Source organism: Eucyclogobius newberryi, unplaced genomic scaffold, assembly GCF_026437365.1.
Source record: "Eucyclogobius newberryi isolate DKJ021-1_F unplaced genomic scaffold, fEucNew1.0.hap1 SCAF_15, whole genome shotgun sequence".
Classification (NCBI taxonomy): Eukaryota; Metazoa; Chordata; class Actinopteri; order Gobiiformes; family Gobiidae; genus Eucyclogobius; species Eucyclogobius newberryi.
The window spans coordinates 10,906,685-10,923,240 of NW_027315779.1; the positions used below are offsets into that span (position 1 = coordinate 10,906,685).

Consider the following 16,556-nt stretch of genomic DNA (forward strand, 5'->3'; position numbering starts at 1 on the left):
CACAGGGCTGACCCCCCGGGGAACATAGGTCTGACCCCCTTATGAAAATAGGGCTGACACCCCGGGGTACATTGGGCTGACCCTCCAGGGAACACAGGGCTGACCCCCCGGGGAACATAGGGCTGACACCCCGGTGAAAATAGGGCTGACACCCCGGTGAACATAGGGCTGACCCCCCAGGGAACACAGGGCTGACCCCCCGGGGAACATAGGGCTGACACCCCGGTGAAAATAGGGCTGACACCCCGGTGAACATAGGGCTGACCCCCCAGGGGAATATAGGGCTGACCCCCTTATGAACATAGGGCGGGCTGACCCCCCGGTGAACATAGGTCTGACCACCCAGGGGAACATAGGGCTGACCCCTGCTGATTATATCATGGAAAATACAAATCCAATCCAAAGCACAGGCATGCAACATGAAGCAGAAGAAAGACAACATTAAAATAACGTCTGCATTTTGTCTCTACATCTTCAGTTTTGGCACAGAACATTTGTTGTGATGTTGGCAGTTAGCGTTAGCGGGTGTTGCTAGAAGCTGTGCTGGTGATAAAGCTGGAGCTGGAGAAAACGTTTATATATATTATATATAAACGTTTTTAGACTCATTGAAAAAGTTCCGTCTCGGTTTGGCGCATGCGCAGCTGAAAGCCGCATGTTTCCGGTCCCGCGGCCATATTGGAGGTCCACTCTTCAAGGGTAACGTCCAGAGCCACAAACATGTTCCGTTTCGGCAAAGCTGCTCTTAATATCACCAGTAAGTCTGAGTGTCTGTTAAATGTGTCTCTTTTGTGTGACCTTTGGTGCTGATTCCGCCGTTTATCCTGCGCTTTTTGCCTATTTTACCTCGACATCCTTGTGACCTGAGCAGCGGTTAGCATGCTACAGGCTAAGCTGCTGTAAACATTATTTCTATGGTACAGATCTCTTTAGTTAGCCACTGTCGTAATGAGAAGTATTTAACAAACATAAACCGCTCGTTGACTGCTCAGTGCAGTTTATGGCTTGTTGAGCTGTTTGTTTGACTCTTTTGCCCTCGAATAACCTCATTCAAATGATGCTAAACCAAAGTGCTATTGTGCTTTAAAGTGTTGACTTCAGCTTCAGTCACTACGCTACTTATTTGATCGATGCAATATTACATCTGAAGTATTCCCCAAGTCACTTGTAATAATAATAAAGTCACTTTCTTGAGACCGTAACAAGTATGCTGTATATGTTGAACAAGTACCTAGTAATGTGTGTACATACTTCAAAGAGCTGATTTCTATGTTTAGATGTGAAAGTAGAAAAATCACATGCTGACATACACTGAAAACCACTTTCAGTTTGATAAGTATCGTTTTCTGTGAATTCGTAATACTTTTGACAGCCCATTGAATTGAGTGTTTTTGTTTTTACTGTCACCTGTTTTAAACTCTAATGTTTTTTGTTGGTGTGTCCAGATCAGGCCTCTCGGCAGGTGAGGCACGGCTCCACGAGGCAAGACTTTCACGGCAAATATGGGACCGCCGTCATGGTCGGAGGAGGCGCCTTCTGCGTAGCCGTGTGGTCATACGTAAGTGTTCCTCACGTTGTGCTTAATAGTTTAATGTCTTTGATACATGCGATGTCTGCTGCTTTTAGAAATCCCATTTATCCCCAACTTCGCTCATAAAGTCATACCCCGGTATCTGTGTAACTACTACAGTACAGACCCTGGTATCTGTTTAACTCTACTACAGTACAGACTCTGGTATCTGTGTAACTCTACTGCAGTACAGACCCTGGTTGTTCATCTCATGTACTTTTTCTCCTCAGGTTCTGACTCAGACGGGCCTCACGTGGAACTTGTCTCCCGTGGGTAAAGTTCAACCTCTGCCCTGGAGAGAAGCTGAAGAAGAGGAGGAGTGAAGAGGCTTGTGTCCGACAAACGCCTGTGATTATTCCAAAATGTTATTGTCTCATGTTCAATAAATTAACTGATTCTACGTCCTGCTCGTGCTTCTTTAGTGTAATATGGCTTGGCTGAAGTCATCGGGGAAACCAAACGCAGTCAAAGGAAAGACATGCTTCAGTCACAAGCTTAAAGTTACAATGGATGATGTAAAAAGTAAACATATTTTGGTGGTAAAGAAAGAAAAAGACTTTTCGGACAGTTCATGTTGGATGTTTTAGAAATGGATGTGGGCAATGTAATTCAGTCCCAAACTTTTATTTTCACTAAAACATGAGACCCTGATATTTAAAAATCACAATATTGTCACTGTTGGAAGATCGATTGACAATAATGTCACTTCCCTCTTCTTTTGTTTCACAGTTGAAGCTAAAGCCTTCAAACTACTTCTCATATTGTAATGTGTACGAAGCCGAGGGTGGAATTGTTGGAAAAAATAAAATATGTAATTGGTTTTATTTGAGATTTGCAGGACAGAGATGATCAGCAAAACATACACTTTCCTTCCAAAATAAGCAAACAAACATACATTGAATACATAACGGGGTAATATATACAAATCAAGGTCAAAAGACCAGAGAAAACACTTGACATTCTTCGGGGGCATATTACAATTATATTTACACTTCATACATCAAAAACATTTAGAAACATACAATTTTCATAAGTAATAATGGGTTTTTGGTTTAAGCTTTTGGAAATGGTGAGCAAATATGATTCAATTTGTTTAATAAGAGTAGGGCGGGAAAAGGGGATGCTGATGATGAACATTTACTTTTATGAATGTAGAATTTGCAAAATATAAGAATTACATTGTCTTTTTCTTATTATGGTCCACATTTGTGTCATCCATCCATCCATTTTCTACCGCTTGTTCCCTTTCGGGGTCGCGGGTGACTGGAGCCTATCCCAGTGACTTCGGGCCTTAGGCGGGGTACACCCTGGACAGTGGCCAACTCGTCGCAGGCATTTGTGTCATGAAACCCAAAAATTATATGTTCAAATTTTAATCTAAATTTGGATTCAATGTGAAGTATTATAAATTGTTAACAGTCTTTGTTTAAAGGCTTATCCTTTTTAAAAAGGCCGTGGCTGGAGAGCCGCGGCGCGGTCAAATTGCCGCGCAGTTTCAGGGACCGCGGCATTTCCCTTAAAGCCCGTTATCATGATTAATCCTAACCTTAACCCGGCGCGGTCTAAAACGGCGCTAAACCGCGGTCAAATAGCGGCGCAGTTTCAGGAGCCGCGGCGCGCGCCGGCACAAAAATAACATGGCTTTTTCGGCCGCGCACCGCGGCACTGCAGATACTCCCATTTAAAAAAGATGACTAATTGTTTCAGGGTATTTTATTTTACAATAAGTGCAGTTGGGGTTAATTGTTTTAATATTAATAGCGTAAATTGATTAGTTGGGTTGTTAGCCGTACGTGCTCCCTCGTGCGTCCCTCCTCACCTGCGTCACTGACGCACGGCGCAGGCAAGTCGTGGACGACAAGACGACAACGTACAACCGCGGCGACCAATCAGCCGCGAGCCCCCGCCCGCTCCCCGCCTCTAGCAATCAGCGCTGAGGGGCGTGGCTCTGCGCTAAGGTCACCGCTGTCAGACCGAGCGTCACTTGAGTCTCCTGCAGCCGCCAGAGGAACCCACGGCCACGGCAGCGCGTCCACAGCCGCCAGACAAGCACCAGAGAACCGTACACGACACCGCAAACATGTCTCTGTCCAACAAACTCACCCTGGACAAGCTGGACGTGAAAGGGAAGCGCGTCGTCATGAGGTGAGCGCCGCTAGGCTAACCGCTAAGCTAAAAGTTAACGTAGAATGAACGGAGCTCGTGCGTCGGGCGCGTTACGCAGCATAAACGGAGGCGCGCGCGAAGCTACAGGTGATTTATGATATTTTTAGTTTGGAGACGAGATGCACGACGCGACGACAGGAAGTTGCCACGTTTTTACCCACGCGCCGAAGCTGCCGCGCGTGGGGCAGGGCATCCGACGCCGTCCGCGAGCCTCGAATAAAACCCGACAAACGCGCCTGAAGTCGAAATAAAAATCGTCATGTCACCAGCGCATGACAAAGGCTCCGTCACGTAAAGGTGCAATGCGTAACGTTCTTCTTCTATGGCGTTTTTTATTCTTTAGCCTTTACTTCTTCCCCTCCTCATCTTCCTTCTTGTGGATGCGGAGGACATTACAACATAATCTCCATGGAAACGCGACCTTATTCGTCGTAGTCCAATGATTGAGCGCGACCTTTTGGAAATTGGCACAGAAACATCTCTAAAACCTGTTCTTTTTGAAATGAGAAGCAAGCGCATGAGAACTGGACTCATTTGCGGCGGTCAGAACGAACTTAACTGTAATCGGTATCGGCGTAAACTGAACCGATTATATGATGATGCGTGATAAACGATGCCTGAGCTGCATGGCAGAGTTTATGTCATAATAGGATTCTATGAAGTGACAAACGGCGCAAAAGAATCTCATGTGTTTGTGAAGCAACAGCGCGGTGTTTATGCGGAATAAGATGTACGTTTGTGACCGAGTACAACACGTACAGGACATATACTTTACCCATAATAAGAAATATACTAAAAAGAATAGTCATAGTAACAATAATCATAGTAATAATACCAGAGGCTTTTAGGATTTAAAAACACCCCGTCCAAATAATTTTGTCCCAAAAAGAACTTTAAAAATTTGCACTCCGCCACTTAGGAGCAGCGTATCGCACCGTATTTTCCTACGCTTTTACTAAATAAAGCGGGGCTTTTAGCGCCGTCTGACGTTATGCCGTGCGCCATTAACAAGCGCCGTAATCTACGCCAGACGGTGCTCTGCGTTCTCTTAATTTACGCCATACGCCGCTCCTATTGTGGCGGAGTGTGATCATATTGTCGTCGTGGGCGGCGCAAGCAGAAAAGTTGCACCACGGCGCACGGACGGACGGTGATCTGGTAAACAGGTGCCAATTAAACATTTGGGACCAGAATGGAAGTTGTCAAAGTTATTGTCAATTGACAGATAAAAATAACCTGGTGCAAATCCAGCGCGCCTTAAGGGGGTTACAGACCGCGGCGGTCTAAGCGTCCAGTTTACATTCAAAGTCTATGTAAATGCACGTCCTGCGTTTCCTGCGCCGCGATTTCTTCGTTTTTGCGACGCAATTCGTGCATTTTCGTACGCTCTCGGCGCGTGCGCCGGCCGCTTTGGGCGCCTCGTACGCACGCCCAAAGCGGCCAGCGCGACATGTTCAGCTTTGTTCAACTTTCTGCAGCAGATGCGCCGCAGCAGCCAATCAGAGATGACGTGCTATGCACGACCCGGAAAAAGACCCAAAACAAACCCTCAGGATAAAAAAAAAAAATCTTTAGACGCAGCTCTTGGAGCAAATAATGATATTGACTAAACTCTGCTCAGCTCTGAAGTATATGCGGGTCCCAGATGGGCCCGGAGCCCATCGCCTCCGCTTTTGGACTTTGTAAAGTTAATAAACCGAAGCCATGGTCCAACATTAAACTCCATTTACACCATGAGAAAAGCAACACAGCACAACTCCTCCACTGAGCATGTGCAGGACGACTCGGACGCACGTCTGCTGCTGAGTGTATTTTACGGGCATGAGTCCGGGGCGTCGAGAACGCGCGTCCGGGGCGTTTGTCTTCGAATGTACAGACGTCTAACTTCTGAGTTGGGCGCGATTCGGCCGCCGCGGTGTGTGCAGGCCTTTACCTAGTTTCGGTGATCTTCGTCAATTTAACGAGGTTTCGATGAAATTCTGTCAAAGTGCACGAAAGTACGTGGAGCTTCGGGATTCTCCGGACTAGGGCCCGGCAGCCAATCAGAGCCAAGCACACAAATTTCGTCGACCAATCAGCCCGCAGCATGCAAATTTTCACTTGTAAACTGTCATGGCGCGGACCCGATTTAATGATAATATTCCCTTTTCTAAAAACATATTAATAAAAATGACAATGTCCTTGCACTCAAATGCCCGTCCATATGTCAAAATACCCCGTCCAAAATTAGGGAAGACGGGCCTCTAGCTAAAAGCATGAATAATACCCATCATGGTCATCCTACTACTACTGCTACTACTACTGCTACTACTGCTACTGCTACTGCTACTGCTACTACTACTAATTATGCTACTACTTACTAATTATGCTACTACTACTAATTATGCTACTACTACTAATTATGCTACTACTAAAAATAATCATACTACAGCTAATAATCACAATATTAGTAATACCGTATTTTCCGGAGTATAAGTCGCACCAGCCAAAAAAACATGTATAAGTCAGGAGTATGAAATGCGGTTGTGTGAAAATAACAAATAATAAGACATAAGTCGCTCCGCCAAAACTATGAAAAAAGGTGCAACTTGTAGTCCGGAAAATACGGTAATCACAAAACTAAGATGCCTCAAGACTACACCGGATCTGCCCACAAGCCGCGGGGGTCAGGGGTCAAGAGTGTAAAGGTCAACGTTCCTCCCGAGTCCGACTGCGGCGGAGTTTCAACAGACGCTCGTGTTTTGTTCAGACATTTGATGCTTTCATGTTTTTGATAAAGCAGAGAAAAGTGACACTTCAGGCCCGTTGCTGCGCGTTTGTGTTTCCACAGCAACGGAGTAAACCGGCAGAGAAATGAGTCCCGACGAGTCTAAAACGCACAACTCCCGACACAAAATGAATCCTTTTTGATTTGTGATTTGAATTCAAAACTGAAGGTGTATCGTGTGAAACTGCCTTCTTCAGTCAGCTACTTTATTAATTATGAGACTTATTTAATATTTCATAATTTATGTCAAATTCTGGACTTGATTGTGAACTTTGCTGAAGACGGGATTTTTTAAAAACTGACTTTTTTCCACATGCTCCCAGAATGCTCAGGGAAATTAATTTCGTGGTCATTTTGTACCGTGAGATTTTGCGAAACATCTTTATTTGTGAAATACTTCTGAAAGTCCCGTCTCTCTAAGTCTATTTTGATTTTATTTTGTATTCAGATTCAAAACAAAAATAATAATTGTGTGTTTTCCCCAGAGTCGACTTCAACGTCCCGATGAAGGACAAGAACATCACCAACAACCAGAGGTCAGACTTTTGCCCGTTTGCAGACACGCCCTTCTGACCTCTGACCTCTGAACGCTCTTTCACAGGATCAAGGCGGCAGTGCCCAGCATCAAGCACTGTCTGGACCACGGCGCCAAGTCTGTGGTCCTGATGAGCCACCTGGGCCGGCCCGACGGGAACCCCATGCCCCAGAAGTACTCTCTGGAGCCTGTGGCCGCCGAGCTCAGGGGCCTCTTGGGAAAGTGAGAACGCATTTATTATTATTATTATTATTATTATTATTATTATTATTATTATTATTATTATTATTATTATTATTATTATTATTATTATTATTATTATTATTATTATTATTATTATTATTATTATTATTATTATTATTATTATTATTATTATTATTATTATTATTAGGCCCGAGCGCCACAAGCTGGCGAGAGGCCTATTAATCTCGTAAGGCCGTGCGAAGCACGGCTGCGAAAGTGCGCACGAAATCGAGCGCGAAGCGCTCGCCCACTTCCAAACACTCACTAACGCACTCCTTCACTCACGCACGCCCCGTGCATACTAATTAGTAGTAGGAAAATGGAACATTACCGTTGTAAACGGGCAAAGCCCGTGCAAAAGTGCGCACTAAACGAGCACTTTACATTGGGATGACGACATCCCCATATAAAGCACTCATTTGCCCTAAGTAGCTCACGAATACGTTCCCCATCTCTTGCATGTTCCGTGCATATAAGCATGTAATGCAAAAATTGAACATTATTACTGTATAGAGGGCCAAAAACACAAAGTGGGCGGAGCCCACTGTAAATTAACGAAAGTACCCGTCAGTGACCAGGGACCCACACCATGAGGTAGGAAAGCGCGAGCGCTTTCCGAAAATGTTTAGTTTATGATATTTGAAAAATGGGAAACACCCCTCTAAAAATCGTGCCTCTCTACATTCTGGCTATTTCCCTTTTCTAAAATAAAAAAAATTGGCGCATCAGCGCCCCCAAATGTACCAAAAATGCATTGAGAGATGGGAAATGACCCAAAAAAAATCTGATCGTAGAATCATGAAATTTGGCGCAGAGGTAGATGGTGACAAGAGAAGTAAAAAATATTATTGCGGCAACGCCGTCCGCCCAACCAAATGTCGGCCATATTGCTTCAAAAATGGCTAAACATGACTTCGGAGTTTTTCCAAACGTCGTACTTTTACGAACTCCTCCCAGGGCGTTGGCCCTAAAAAGCTGAAATTTGGTGAAAATGCTACTGAGGAGTGGGACATCAAAAGTTATCCAAATTACATTGATACCTCTCACGGTCTCTGTGCGGCGAAGCCGCAAACTGTAGCTAGAATTTCAGAAATCTCCCATATTTAAAATTTCTGCCGTTTGCGCAGATAAAGTCCGAATTGCGTCAAATTAGAATCAGTTGTTAAACTCTTTGCCCTAAACCTACTTGAAGTGAAATAAATTAATTTGGCGCCACAGCGCCCCCTACAGATTTTATATGGAGGTTAAATGTTTAGTTTTGCGAAATTATATGAAATTTGACACACAACTCAATTTCAGCATCCCCATCAAAAAAGTCAATGAGACCCATGTCATAATTGTTATGGCGTTTCCGTAACGATGACCGAAACCTTCCATGTTATTCCAATGGGGAAATCGCCAGAACATGTTTACACTTTAGACTTTCACAAACTCCTCTCAGGGCGTCAGCCCTATTAACCTGAAATTTGGTGAGACTCATCTTCAGGGGTGGACCATCAAAAGTTATCCACATTTTTATTCAAAGAGTCACGGTGTCTGTGCGGCAAAGCCGCACATTTTGCCAAGAATTCAAAATAAAATTGCTTTTTGAATGGTAAAACAAAGGGGAGAAGATGTGACCGCGTCACAGATTCAGAAGTAGATGTAATAAAAGGACAATTGGGGCGCGTTAGCGCCCCAATTGCGGCGTGGCGGCGGCGTAGCGAGGGCCGATCATTGCCGCTTGCGGCTATATTTATTATTATTATTACGGCCGTAATCCAATGAAAAGAACTGAAGTGAAAAAGATAAACCGCGTGTTAATAACTGCATATCAATTTAATGGTGTCACTGTTTGGTCACAGCGCAGACGATCCTGAAATGTCCTGAAAAATCTAAAAATTTCCATGAGAAATCCCGAATTTTTTTGCAAAATTCCGATTTTTTTTTTTTGAGAAATCAGAATAATTGACAGTGACGTTAATCACACTTGAAACTTGATTGTGATTTTCCCTTGAAGAAGCTCAAACCCTGGTTGTAATTGGCCCCTTGCGGCCCCTCTAATGCCCGCCCCCTCTAATTCCCGCCCTCTGCCGCAGAGACGTGACGTTCCTGAAGGACTGCGTCGGCCCGGACGTGGAAGCGGCCTGTGCCAGTCCCGCCGCCGGGTCTGTCATCTTACTGGAGAACCTGCGCTTCCACGTGGAGGAGGAGGGCAAAGGCAAAGACGCCGCCGGGAACAAGGTCAGAACGCTCACCACGCCTCAAGCACAACGCCCTGCACGATGCCACGCATCACGCCAGAGCGAGGGCAGAGTATTGTATTGACCCATGTTGGGGGGAAACGGCGATCTGTTGGGAATAAAAGTGATCTGTATGTCAATTGTGGTCCAGAAGCTCACGGAAAAGTGAGCACTCCCCCGTGTGGACTGATACAACACACACGTGCGTTTGTTTTATTAGCGCGACGGATCGCATCACATCTCTCATCTCCCGTAGATTTCCGTCTCTTCTGAGTCTTAATTTTGTCCGTACACTGAGGGAACTATATTATGATAGATCCATGCGCTTAGGCACGCGGCTGCAGGTGAGCAGTAGGTGCGTTTTATGATTGATACGTGGCAGGACTAATCGGCAGTCCACGCCACGAGGAAATGAGACTCAGATTTGGGCCCAAAAAATCGTCCATTCAACTTTTAAAAAATGAGCTTTACTGTCAACTTTTTCAAATTTTTTCGCAAAATTATTTTTATCTTAACTGCATTTTAGTTCAATGAGTCGTCTGACCTGTAGGGGGGGCTCTAAGTCAAAACACCTGTACTTGGACTTTTTGACGTTCTGATCTCACACTTGTGTATCAACATGTCCTGGTGCGAGGTCGGGCATTTGAGCGTTTCCAGCGCCTCGAGGGGCGGGGTCGTGTTTGCAGGATGAAAAGGGCTCCACAGAGAACATAAATCATCTCACTCTTTATGAACGGGAACAGCTTTGGGCACCAGGACTTTTCCTCAACACGTTACGGCTCAGGTTTTGGCTGAAGCCGAGTGACCTTTTAATTTGAAGGTCAGTGTTTCTTTTCCTGTCCACGAGCCCCGGCTGGAATGCTTCGTCCTCATGCCATTATTTATAGACACATTAACGCTTAAGGCCTCCAAATGAAAGAGTCACATCTGTTTCAAATGTTCATACAGCGGGGAAATACTCTTAATGTAAACCTTTATGACATTTTTTAAGGGGTTTAAAGGCCCACTGCATAACATTTCAGCCAAAAATCAGCTGCAGAAATTATATTGAACCTTCTGAAATAGTCCAAGTGTTGCAGGTGAAATCAAGACGTTTTAATTCAAACTGCCAAAAAATAGAAAGTTTGATGTTAATGAAATGTGTTTTTTGTGAATGAAAAGAGCGTGAAGGAGTGTCTTTACTGTTATCTTCTCCACAAACCTGACGCGTACTTTGTCTGGAGGAGGGGGGTCGGGGCCTGGAGCGAGAGAAGGATCGGCGGGTCGGGAGCAGGAGCGGGGGGCGGACAGTGAAAGTAGAAGATCTTCGGGTTCTTCTGGTTTCCATGGTGACATAAATGGTTTTTGTGGATTGTGTCAGATTAAACATCTCATTCTTTGTGTTTGTGGCAGACCAAAGCATCTCAGGGCCAGATCGACACCTTCAGGGCCTCGCTGTCCAAACTTGGAGACATTTATGTGAACGACGCTTTCGGCACTGCTCACCGGGCTCACAGGTGAGACACTGCCCCGCCCCCACCCACTGCCCCGCCCGCACCCCCGCTGACTGCTCTCTCCTGGTCTGTAGCTCCATGGTGGGCGTGAACCTGCCACAGAAAGCCGCTGGGTTCCTAATGAAGAAGGAGCTGGATTACTTCGCCATGGCCCTGGAGAAACCACAGAAACCCTTCCTGGCCATTCTCGGCGGGTAAGAACCCAGCAATGTCTCACAACTGGGACGAGGGCAAGTTCATCACACCATTACAAACTATTGCGCCTGAGTATAACTGAAGCGCGCGCGCCTGAGGGTTACTGAAGCGCGCCCCTGAGAGTAACTGAAGCGCGCCCCTGAGAGTAACTGAAGCGCGCCCCTGAGAGTAACTGAAGCGCGCCCCTGAGAGTAACTGAAGCGCGCCCCTGAGGGTAACTGAAGCGCGCCCCTGAGGGTAACTGAAGCGCGCCCCTGAGAGTAACTGAAGCGCGCCCCTGAGAGTAACTGAAGCGCGCCCCTGAGGGTTACTGAAGCGCGCCCCTGAGGGTTACTGAAGCGCGCCCCTGAGGGTTACTGAAGCGCGCCCCTGAGGGTTACTGAAGCGCGCGCCTGAGGGTTACTGAAGCGCGCGCCTGAGGGTAAGTGAAGCGCGCGCCTGAGGGTAAGTGAAGCGCGCGTCTGAGGGTTACTGAAGCGCGCGTCTGAGGGTTACTGAAGCGCGCGTCTGAGGGTAACTGAAGCGCGCGCCTGAGGGTAAGTGAAGCGCGCGCCTGAGGGTAAGTGAAGCGCGCGCCTGAGGGTAAGTGAAGCGCGCGCCTGAGGGTAAGTGAAGCGCGCGCCTGAGGGTAACTGAAGCGCGCGCCTGAGGGTAACTGAAGCGCGCGCCTGAGGGTAACTGAAGCGCGCGCCTGAGGGTAACTGAAGCGCGCGCCTGAGGGTAACTGAAGCGCGCGCCTGAGGGTAACTGAAGCGCGCGCCTGAGGGTAACTGAAGCGCGCGCCTGAGGGTAACTGAAGCGCGCGCCTGAGGGTTACTCTCAGACGTGTGCTTCAGTTACTGTTTGTTTGGTGATTTCTCCTGACATTTCCATGTCTGTGTTTGTGTTGGACATTGCCTCAGGGCAGACAGGATCTACATTTGACCCGAGTCCCAGAGTTCACTTCATTGTTGAACTCGCATTCTTTCATCTGCTTTTGTCTGCGGCACAAAGAGTTTAACTGAGAAAAGTGTGGAAACAGCAAAGTATGAGTCTGGTCTAGACTCTAGAGACAAACTGACTTTTGGATTTGGAAACGTGGATCATAGAGGTATCATTGATATTACTACTATCTATACGAACTACTTTAGCAGCAGAGCGCCCCCTGCAGCTCACGTGTCAGTATAATCACATACTAACATAGTTTACCGTGACACATGAACGGAGCCACGCCGGCTCCAGCGTTTCATACCAGCCACAGAGCCAATCAGGAGCCCTGTTGTAGCAGGTACACGCCCCTTCTTGCTACACCATTAGTTTCCACGGGTCGAGCCCGCTAGCAACAAGCCGTGCTAGCAGCATCACTGGTGTTTTCAACAAAAATATGAAAGCGTGTGACCTCTATTGTTCTGTGATGACTTGAGTTGTTCAGACAGTGAAGGTTTCTATGTTGCATTCTGATGAGATTCAAAAGTCAGTTTAACATATGTTATTTTTTTTAATGTGGCGTCTCCTGATACAAATACTTCTGTTTGTGCCTTTTCCATGTGTTAAAAGCTGAACTCTGTTTGCATTTACGAGGGTCTTTAACCTTTGTCTGCTTCTACTTCAGGGCAAAGGTCAAAGATAAGATCCAGCTGATCAACAACATGCTGGACCAGGTGAACGAGATGATCATCGGAGGTGGAATGGCCTTCACCTTCCTCAAAGTCCTCAACAACATGGAGGTGATTAACCAGCCTCTGTCATTTAATCACTCACATAACTGTGTTTTAGGGCCGCACTAAGTCGAAAATACAACTTATTATTATACTTTTAAATGTTAGCAGTCAAAGACTAAATCAAGCCTCCATCAAACCTTTGATGGAGGACCTGGTGCGATTATGGGTTAACATGAGGCAAACACAAGGAAATTACCTTTTTTTAAAATCAACCGTTTAACCTCATTTTTCTAAAGCAAACTGCAAACCGCCCGTGTCATTGTTCTTTCACTGTGTTTAATGTGTGGAGACTTTACATCTCGTGTTGCAGTCGTTGCTCGGTAGAAACGTGGCACTAAATGTTTCTCAATCTTTGACCCTCTTGGTCAATGTTTCCTCTGACGCTGTTTGAACAAAGGGCTTGAGAAATTTCCTGAGAGCAAGCGATGGCCCTGACCCCTGTTTGACCCCCGTTTGTGTTAAGAGATGAATTTCAAACGTTTAGTTCTGAATTCAATCTTGTTCTGACCCTGAGACAATCTGCAGTGAACAGACTGAACATGACAGAGAAGCACATTCACAAAACCGCAAACACTCGTAGTCGCTGTTGTTCTGCCATTTTCCCATGTTATTTCCCTGATGGCCTGAGTGCGATTGCATGTTCACCTGGGACTTTTGTAGTGCTCATTAATATTCTGACGTCACGCCCGCGTTGATCTATTGTTTTGGCCTTGTTTACATTGTACAGGCGTTTAACTCGAGGGCAGCAAACTGACCACACAGAGTCCAGGGGCCATCGACTGGGGCCCTACACGGGGAAAACTCGTGATCCTTGCTCTCCACAGTCGGCATGGTCAGAGGACGTTTAGGCTGATTCTTCTTCTTTTATCACGTTTTTTTTTTTATATCTAACAGAATTTAAAATGTCCAGAATATAAATGATAAGGTGTCATAGATTATAACTACGTTAAGACAATATAAATACTTGTAATGAAAGATCAGGAGTCAAACCATGGACGTCCTGACCGAGAGGAGGACACGGGCGAACCACAGGAGGACATGATGAAGGTCATGTTTGTTTTTCAGATCGGGACCTCGCTGTTTGACGAGGAAGGCGCCGGCATTGTGAAGGACCTGATGGCCAAAGCGGAGAAGAACGGCGTGAAGATCACTCTGCCCGTCGACTTCATCACCGCCGAAAAGTTTGACGAGAAAGCTACAACCGGAACGGCCACTGTCGCTGCAGGGATCCCGGCCGGGTGGATGGTGAGGGGGCGGAGCGTGTGGGGAGGGGGCGGAGCGTGTGGGGGAGGGGGCGGAGCGTGTGGGGAGGGGGCGGAGCGTGTGGGGAGGGGGCGGAGCGTGTGGGGACTCCAGAACTCCTTTAGACACTTTTGAGACTCCTTTAGACAGTGTGAGTCTTGGTCAGATCAAAGCGGTTCCTGCATCACATTTGGCTCTGGTCTGTCCTCTTCAGGGTCTGGACTGTGGCCCAGAGAGCTCAAAGGCCTTCGCCGAGGCCGTGGGTCGGGCCAAGCAGATCGTGTGGAACGGACCTGTGGGCGTCTTCGAGTGGGACAACTTCGCCAACGGGACCAAGAACCTCATGGACAAAGTGGTGGCCGTGACGCAGACCGGCTGCATCACCATCATCGGTAACACAGTGGGCCAAGGGGAGAGGTCCTGTTGGCCAAGGGGAGAGGTCCTGTTGGCCAAGGGGAGAGGTCCTGTTGGCCAAGGGGAGAGGTCCTGTTGGCCAGGGGGAGAGGTCCTGTTGGCCAGGGGGAGAGGTCCTGTTGGCCAGGGGGAGAGGTCCTGTTGGCCAGGGGGAGAGGTCCTGTTGGCCAGGGGGAGAGGTCCTGTTGGCCAGGGGGAGAGGTCCTGTTGGCCAGGGGGAGAGGTCCTGTTGGCCAAGGGGAGAGGTCCTGTTGGCCAAGGGGAGGAAGGGGTCTGTTCTGTGCGCCACCGGGAGGAAGGGGTCTGTTCTGTGCGCCACGGGGAGGTCATCACCTTCATCACTTCTGTGTGTTTACATTAGCATGTCGAGGCAAGCTAGCTTCCATGGTAATTCCCTCTGCGGCCAGTAGATGGAGCGCCAACACAAAAGGGACAAATGCTGCAGAATATGTGTCCTTTAAGTCTAAACCAGGACGAGGACTGACCCGTCCCTCATCTGTGTGTCCAGGAGGGGGCGACACTGCCACATGCTGCGCCAAGTGGAACACTGAGGACAAAGTGAGTCACGTGAGCACAGGGGGCGGAGCCAGTCTGGAGCTTCTCGAAGGTGAGACAGAACTAAACCGTATTTTCAGTTTAAGTTGACATAAACAAACTGGAGCATGTCTTTGGCTTGTGTTCTAGTGTTCTCCCGCTGTAATCCCGCTGTTCCTTCCCGTTCCAGGTAAAGTGCTGCCAGGCGTGGACGCTCTGAGCAGCGCCTGAACCGTCCCGTCTGAACCAGGTGGAGCCATCTCCCGCTTCTGTCCTTTTTAACGCAACAACGGTGAATTTAAAGTGTTTTAGAGCAAACTTCACAGCAGACCTGAGCCCGAGTCCGTGCCACTAAAACGCTCACACGCCCGCCGTTTGGTTTCCCTGACGACCGGAAGAAGCACATTTGGGTAAAACTTGATCAAACCAACCACAAAAGATGCTGCTTGTTAATTCAAAATGGAGTCCCAAACACGTACAAGCTAAATTTTGACAATAATTATTAACATTTTGGTGCATATTTTAGTGTTGAGTTGTGAAGTTTAATCTATTTAAATAGAAGCACTTTAAAGGATGAATAAATATGAATAAACTCTTGCTGTAATAGTGACTTACTACTGCTTAAATGTCCCTTTGTCATGAGTGTTTTGCTGCTCTGTCCACCTCCTGAATGACCACGTGTCTGTGGGCGATTGTGCTGCGTACGACGGTTCTACAGCGCTCGTGTCCTACAGCGCTCGTGTCCTACAGCGCTCGTGTTTGCCTCAGTAAAACTGTCTCACACTTGAAAGTTGCTTTTGGTCTTTTCTGTAACAAACTAATGAGAATGCATCTTTAACCCGGGTGGGCGGGGAGTCCTTGCCCTCTCCTTCTCCGGGTGGGCGGGGAGTCCTTGCCCTCTCCTTCTCCGGGTGGGCGGGGAGTCCTTGCCCTCTCCTTCTCCGGGTGGGCGGGGAGTCCTTGCCCTCTCCTTCTCCGGGTGGGCGGGGAGTCCTTGCCCTCTCCGGGGGGGCGGGGAGTCCTTGCCCTCTCCGGGGGGGCGGGGAGTCCTTGCCCTCTCCGGGGGGGTGGGGAGTCTTTGCCCTCTCCCTCTCCAGGGGGGCGGGGAGTCTTTGCCCTCTCCCTCTCCGGGGGGGCGGGGAGTCTTTGCCCTCTCCGTCTCCGGGGGGGCGGGGTGTCCTTGCCCCAAGTGGACGAGCTCAAGTATCTCGGTCTTTTTCACGAGTGAGGGAAGGATGGAACGTGAGATTGACAGTTGGATTGCTGCATTGGACTGTTGTGGTAAAGATAAGATATTCCTTTATTGTCCCACATGAGGAAATTCAGAAAAGAAGGAGCGGAGTCCAAAGACAAAGCTCTCGATTTTACCGGTAAAGCTACGGTCCTACCCTCGCCTATGGTCAGGAGCTTTTGGTAATGATCCAAAAGACGAAATCGCGGACACAAGCGGTCGAAATTGGTTTCCTCCGCCGGGT

General features: G+C 47.6%; 2 protein-coding genes across 2 annotated transcripts; both read left to right on the forward strand.

The window, feature by feature from the left end:
* Positions 1-638: 638 nt before the first annotated feature.
* Positions 639-1,970, forward strand: cox7b (cytochrome c oxidase subunit 7B). The gene is made up of 3 exons (XM_072446018.1): positions 639-757; positions 1,446-1,558; positions 1,801-1,970. The coding sequence occupies exons 1-3, from the start codon at positions 721-723 to the stop codon at positions 1,891-1,893; spliced, it is 243 nt and encodes an 80-aa protein (XP_072302119.1). The 5' UTR covers positions 639-720; the 3' UTR covers positions 1,894-1,970.
* A 1,576-nt stretch (positions 1,971-3,546) lies between these two features.
* pgk1 (phosphoglycerate kinase 1) lies at positions 3,547-15,871 on the forward strand. Its single transcript, XM_072446011.1, has 11 exons — positions 3,547-3,715; positions 6,989-7,039; positions 7,105-7,260; positions 9,360-9,504; positions 10,896-10,999; positions 11,071-11,190; positions 12,783-12,897; positions 13,957-14,136; positions 14,348-14,525; positions 15,056-15,154; positions 15,272-15,871. The coding sequence occupies exons 1-11, from the start codon at positions 3,651-3,653 to the stop codon at positions 15,310-15,312; spliced, it is 1,254 nt and encodes a 417-aa protein (XP_072302112.1). The 5' UTR covers positions 3,547-3,650; the 3' UTR covers positions 15,313-15,871.
* Positions 15,872-16,556: the final 685 nt, after the last annotated feature.